General features: G+C 42.3%; 1 protein-coding gene across 1 annotated transcript in view; it reads left to right on the forward strand.

Moving 5' to 3' along the window:
• Positions 1 to 4154: 4154 nt before the first annotated feature.
• Positions 4155 to 7099, forward strand: part of LOC109476198 — a 9122-nt gene continuing 6177 nt past the window's right edge. Inside the window, exons 1-8 of the mRNA XM_019777083.1 lie at positions 4155 to 4784; positions 4967 to 5233; positions 5357 to 5612; positions 5780 to 5891; positions 6082 to 6197; positions 6327 to 6460; positions 6567 to 6599; positions 6709 to 6847. Of these exons, the coding sequence (XP_019632642.1) occupies positions 4155 to 4784; positions 4967 to 5233; positions 5357 to 5612; positions 5780 to 5891; positions 6082 to 6197; positions 6327 to 6460; positions 6567 to 6599; positions 6709 to 6847 (1687 nt within the window). The remainder of the gene's footprint in view (positions 4785 to 4966; positions 5234 to 5356; positions 5613 to 5779; positions 5892 to 6081; positions 6198 to 6326; positions 6461 to 6566; positions 6600 to 6708; positions 6848 to 7099) is intronic.

The following is a 7099-nucleotide window of genomic DNA, read 5'->3' on the forward strand; positions in this document are numbered from 1 at the left end:
AGTCATGCAGGAGACATGTTAGCAGTCAGTACAATTGACCTGTTTGACTTCCATGGATCGCATAAACTGCTGACGTCACAGGCAATCATTTTCGTGATGTCAGCTAATAGCACCTTGAGATCAGGTGTCAGTACAATCAACTTAACTTGTGGTATGTAATGCCACCATACAATGTTGGTGGCGGCTTTTTTCCCGTCATTTTCGGTGATGTATTATCGAGAAAATAGACACCAACCTTTTGTAATTATAGTGATCTGCCAGGGGGGACACCGCGAGCACAATCCGCTTTCGACTTTTGCGTCCTAGAACGTCATTCTTTCGAAATGTCCCTACTGCGACATAATTTCTGTTCCAAATGTCCCTCCAGTGAAATACAACTTATAGACACAACCATATCTTTTCACTGCAAACACATTTAAAATCAGCGCCCATACAATAGTCATAAACAATGGGCAACCCACATCTGGTTGTGACGACCCACCCAAGCGTCTTCTTGAGAAAAAAATCGACCCATGCCCCCCCCCCCCTCCTCCCGCTATTCAAACCAACGGGCTTTTTTGTGGCCAGTCCAATATGGCCTTAAATATAGGGGTGCATCTGAACTATTATATTGACTGCGAAAACAGCTAGGGTAAACATAAAAATATGTGCATCATTACGGCCATGCCTGCAGACGACGTATACAATTACATGCCGATCAAACAAAGGAAACCCTGTGTTTTAGCTGCGAACACGAAAACCCGTGCAGCCACAATACTCCTGCAGGAGGTATACATCCTTCACAGAGTTATAAGTGTCCATAGGTGACAATTCTCCAAAGTTTGTCAAGGTTAGGGCACCATGGTTGTAATGGATACATGTAGCCTTTTATTATAGGACATTTGATTCATAACACAATTGTTGTTGTGCAGCTCAGCCCAGTTTTTGTTATAAAGTGCATTTGGCCCATGTAGGGCGTGGATATGCAATAAAGTTCATTGTCATTGTCATTATAAATATTTAAGCCATGCACACAATCTGTCAGGTGTGATAAAAATCAGTACATCTGTAAATCGGCAACTTACCATACCGCTGGGGACGGCGTTTGATCCTGTGTCCTCTTCCCAACTGAAACAATGAATAGATGGATATTACTATAGATAAGTTATAATCCCGAACCTTAGGGCAATTTCTGTTTCACACTCACACACACATGCACACATCCATACACATGCATTCAAACACATGCACACATATACCCCTGCAGTTCCAGAGCAAGCCCAAACTCACGTCACGTCAAGGGGGCCCAAACTCACGTCACTTCCTCCCCAGCTCAAGAGCTACCTATCATCCAAATTTCGTCACCCTAGCATGTGTAGATCATGAGATCCAGCCTTGCTCAAAGCTATTCAGGTCATCTGATAACAAGGACATCATGCAGAAGCGGATACACCAACTGAAATGATGAAAATTGGGAAAATTTACAAGATGGAAAAGCAACATCACACTGATATAAGCAATAAATATAGAAGGCCATAATGCTATACCTGGCCACCATGCAATTTCTAGATCAGGGAAAAAAGGGTATTAGATCTGGTGACAAAAGTGCAACAACGACGGCTGCTAACTTTAAAGACACTATTTCGCTGTTTCTCATGGCACTGGTAACTTTGGGGATTTTATGAACTGGGATATAGCCAATTATCTTCCATGCACTCACCTCTGCTTCGATTTTTATTGCATTCGAATCAACAGGATTGTCTAGTTCAAAATGAAGTCTAATGGGTACAGTTCTCTTTCGTGTTAGCATTTCTTCTCGAACTTCTTCTAATGCCTCCTGGTACCGTGTTTCAAGCGTTGACCCCCTCAGCTTAACAATGTGTGCTTCACAAGGTTGGTCGTCATCACTTTCATCAGAGGCATCCGGATTGGAATGGGTGTCTGTGGGAGGTTGCTGACGTTGAGGGCTGTTGGTGGTCAAACGATGAAGTGGAGGGTTGTTGGCGATCAGCTGATGCACTTGAGGGGCTGGCAGGGCAGCAGTGAGGACAGTATCCTTGCTTCACCTCCGGCATGTCTAAAGCCACCAGGTTTCCAGCAGGGACGTTTGGTGGAATACTGGTGATGATCTCCCATTCCCATATGCAGGAGGCACTGGAGAAATCACCATCCTCATCAAGCCACTGTATTTAGAGACAAGATTAAAGTCATAAAATGGGAATAAGAATTGTCACATATTTTTTTTGGTAAAACGTCCACTATTGTTATGATAGTAAGACCTCATTATCGTTGTCATTAACGTTACTAGTACAGGGGATACCAACTCTAAATTTAGCATAGCTGATTCTTTCTTAGACTGCTCAAATCTCTCTCCCTCCATTTTGCTTTCTATGTGTTTAATTTGTGCCAGACCAAAAAATCTAGTTGTTACACTTACAGTTCAATGTTCTGCATAGAGCCCATTGTTATTCATTCATTATCACCTCTGCACCCTCCATAATTTGTCATAAACTCTGTCCCCTCTGTTCCCACTTCACTCTTGACCAGGTGAGAACCCCCCTACGGTTCAAAGCCGCCATAGCGGTGTACAAAATAATGAACAATTCATTGTAATGTAACGTTCTGTTTACGGTGTAGCGTTACATAATTCCTTTTGAAAGGTTGTAAGGAAGATAAGAAAGAAAATAGAATAATTTCTTCAAAAACGAAGGAGTTAGCCTCCTTCGCAGACTTGGGACGGTTTTTTTTCGGGAAGCGACGCTAGTTATGCGGAGAGGAACGGGTTTGCCACCGAGGGTGTTTGCCGGGTGAGCCGGCAGAACCGCCCTCCCCGGCGTCACTCCCCGAAAAAAAAATAACACCACTGCCCACAAGTTTGCGGAGGAGACTACAGTGAAGTAGATATTTCTAGAAATTGGTGAAGAATCTACTGTTTTCTTGATGGTTACTTCCCAGGCAGTCATCTTGTCTCCATTTTATGCGGATTTATTCAACAGTTTTCCTCGGACAGATTTCTTACTTATTTCGAGACGGCGCGTGGGCCTTAAACTTACCGTAGGTATACATAAAAAATTCATTCAATACTACGTTGGTTTTATAGTTTATAAGAGTAGTTTTTGGGGGGCAGTTCGTGGCGGTTCGTCGAGACCTCTGCACAACAAGCCTCGTCTTTGCCCCCCTCCCCCTCGATTACGTACCCTCGATACAGCAGCTAGAGAAAGTGCTCCAGTAACGTAATTTCAGAGAATTCTAGAACACAAATGACACAAAAGAGGCTCATACTACAAGGATGGATTAAACTATATTTGAGACTCACTTTAACCACAAAACTACTGGTAACACGGAGCAGCTTGGGTGCGGGAAAATTCTGGTGTCCATTGCCCCACTGTTGCCGATCTGCTATGAGTGCATAGTGTCTCTGTCGCATCGAGGAGGCCAAAGAAATGTGGCAACGTCTCAGATTAACTGACACAATATCAACACTTTCCCAGTTTAGATACAATGGTTTCTCGATGCAATATAAACTCATTATATTGCAAGAGGAAAAGGCAGGAGCTATCGCTCTCCTGTCCACCTCTAGTGCCGCCATGATTTCAAACTGAAATGGTACATCCGGTCAACCGTATATATCTTCTACTGACCGGAACTACAAATGCATTGTGGGGAGGGCATGTCATCCTCTTTTATCCACAAGATGGCCGCGCGGCGTGTTTTGGTAAAGATTTCTGCTGTTCTGTGAGTAGTTTTTGTAAGTGTATGGTCGATTCAGGACATCAAATGAACATTGAAGGCTACAACGTAGTCTCTTTTGATTTAAGCAGTTGATAAATAAAGTCAAAACATGTTGAAATTACTTTGTTTATGTGATTTGTTTTGAATCTTAACTGCCCCCTCCCCTGTAAGAGGTAACATGTAACGTTACTTATAAACATTGCATCTGTGTTATTCTAGAAAGCATTCAAGGGTATGTTTCCCCATTCTGGGAACGAATAACTGACATGGTATGTGACCCCGCGTCCATAGGGGCAGATGGACATCAGTGCGCGCGCATTTCGAGCCAGAACTCGTAACGTTTTGTTGGGACTGGCTGCTCTCTAGATCTCTTAGATATTCTGGCTTGTGAGAGACTGTTTTCTCAGATTTTCGGTATTGTTGTGGTGAACAATCACTACAAAATGTGCTACAGTAGCAGCGTTGTTATCATAATGTTACTGCTAATGGCTGGAGACATTGAAGTAAATCCTGGACCAGGACAGCAGCCATTCGCCGCATCAAACTTCTTCAACTTCAGTATCAGAGGTATCCAGCAACAGGGTGTACAACAGCAGCAGCAGCAGCAACAACAACAACAACAACAACAACATCACCAACAGCTGTACCAACAAGTGCCAGTATTGTACGTCCCCATACAACAGCCTCCGCAAGTCTCTCAAGCAGCTCTACAAGAGGAGAGGCAAAAACGTTTGGAAGCAGAAAACAGAGCCAGAGATTTTGAGACACAATTGCAGGCATGCAGGACACGTGAAGCGGCAGTGCAGAGAACACTGCGAGACTTAACAAGAAACATCGAACGCCTCCAGTCTCAGGAAGAACCACATCTTCGGGAGATCAGTTTGCTGAAGGCAAACGTTCGGTCAAAGAAGAACAAGCAAAGAAACCGAAGAGTGAGAAGTCACCGGAAGATGAGGTCTAACCTTTCATCAAGCCAGCTGAAGCCTTGCGGAAAGAGGAAGAGAAGGGAGACGTATAAGCGAAGGCTTTTTGAAACATTCGACTCTTTTCACCGAGAAGTGAAAAAAGCCAAGGTAAGAAGCTCCTCTGAATTGTATTCCTTACTTTTCAGCATTCAGACCTTACGCTACAGAAAATCATACTTTTCTGTAGGCATTTTCTATCTTAAGAAGGAGATATATTTATTTGAAACAGGTTCAGTATCATTTTATTGTTCAGGCATTTTCAATAGTTAAGCCTTCATCTGCAAACACAGGTTGAGCTAACACTGGCTGGGCAGGACAAGCCTCAACACCTCACTTGGCCAGAGGAGAACAGCCCATCTCATCAGCGTGGAGAGAGAACTCCTGAAGAAATCAAGTCTGTACAAAGGTGGCTCAGAATCAAAGATAAGTTTGTGATCTCTGATGCCGGGTATCAGGAAATTAGAATGATGTCTCCAAATACTGTGCCACCTCTGTACAGACTAGTGAATGAGAGAGTGGAACAGAACAAGATGATCCAGATCAACACAGATACAGAGGTAATTAAGATGACTATCCTAATTTTGTGTCAATAATTTCCTGGGATTGAAATTTTTATACCAGATGTTTGGATTGCTGGACAATGGCAATTTACCTTTGTTCATTATTTTTCTGCACTCAAGGTATGCAACATGTCACGGCGTTCTGTGAGGGAGGTCCTTACCCACCTCCTTCGACTTCCCAAACACAAAAGCTGTGGAGAGGAGATCTCAGTAAGGTTTTCCGGGGATGGACGACAGGTCACCCGGAACAACAGGATAGGTGCAGTTATGGGCACTGTCCGGATTGTCCCCAACAGGAACACCATCAATGCGAACTTGGACAATGCCCAGCTGCACCACTCCATAGATGAAGAAGCGTCCGTTTTCATCTATGAAGGTGAGTTTTTAAGACATTTGTGTCATACAAGTTAAGTCTTGTATTTTGCCAACAACAAGTTTGAATGTAAGCACACCTGCCTCGTGATAACCTGTTTTAAGGTTTAATGTAATAAACACACAGCAAACAATTTAAATAAAGATGTTTCTATTCTTTAATAATCTCAGGAGGTGAGGACTTTGAAACACAGCAGAAAACAGCTGCACTTGTGTACCAAGAAATAGAAGACATCAGGCAGAATGGCATTGTGATTGATGGAAAGCTCATCAAAGTCAAATGGTATGCTGAACAGTGTTTACTGCCGTTAGATTTCATATATTTACCACATGCACAAATGTAAAAGCCTATCATCAAAATACAATAAGTAATAGACAGTAAACTTGAAACTATGAATGTCAGTAAAGAACCAAGTTAACCACATGTATTATAGTTTATCTAAGCTGCGTTTCTGTCCACCATTCAAATCTAGGTACCTAACAGCTGACTGGAAGTACATGGCAACACTTCTAGGGCTTAACCAGGCCAGCAGCAAGGCATTCTGCATCTGGTGCCACTGCACCAAGAAGGACATCTGTGACTTTGACAGTAAGTATCAATGCTCTAGATCTTACAAGATTTTATAGATGGTGATGTGCTTTGCATACACTGCACTACCTTCATCACTCAAATATGAATATAACCACAGTCGGCTTGATGAAAATTTCTTCCGTGCAGTTGACAGCTGGAACATCCAGAGAAAACCTGGCGATGACAACAAATACGCAGGAAAGAGGGACCACAAGGGGCACATTCTCCCAACCCTTCTACACTTCCCTTTTGAGGAAATAGTTCCAGACGTTTTACACATGGTACATCTTTACTGAAATATTGTTCATGAAAGCGATTTGAAAATTTAGTTTCAATACATCAATTTGCTTTGCTCAATACTGATGATGTCCCTTATACACATTTCAGGGCATGAGAATCCGGGGGAAGATGTTAAATCAGGTAAGAAACTTAAATTTTTCTTCAATTTTTCTTTTCTAATTTCCTTTCAAAGCTAGCAAAACTTTGGTAGTATGGTTGGATCTTTATGGGAATTTCACCTCATATACAGGTGGTTGTTTGGGCCATAAACCAGAAGAGAACAGAGCAGCTGCTGAGTGCCATGAAAGACATCGGTGTGCCGTTCAGGCTGATGGAGGGAGCGGGGGATGATGGGCAAGGATCCATCAAAACATGGACGCAACTTAATGGTGAGATTGATAACTTATTCCAGTATGGTTTACATTTTTTTTTTATTCGTTTAACTAAGAGATGTACATACAGTAAAAAGAAAAACAGTGTGGCAAGCCCCTCTTACTACAATATACTAACACACAGAATAAATATTTGTACTGTGACATTTTACGAAGAATGTTTGTCTCGAAAAATCATGAAAATAATGCATTACAGAAATGAGGTTTCTTATTCAAGGCTGTACTCTTATAGATGTCATATTTTGCACA

This window comes from Branchiostoma belcheri, unplaced genomic scaffold (assembly GCF_001625305.1).
Source record: "Branchiostoma belcheri isolate BF01 breed outbred unplaced genomic scaffold, Haploidv18h27 scaffold367, whole genome shotgun sequence".
In the NCBI taxonomy this organism is placed as follows: domain Eukaryota; kingdom Metazoa; phylum Chordata; class Leptocardii; order Amphioxiformes; family Branchiostomatidae; genus Branchiostoma; species Branchiostoma belcheri.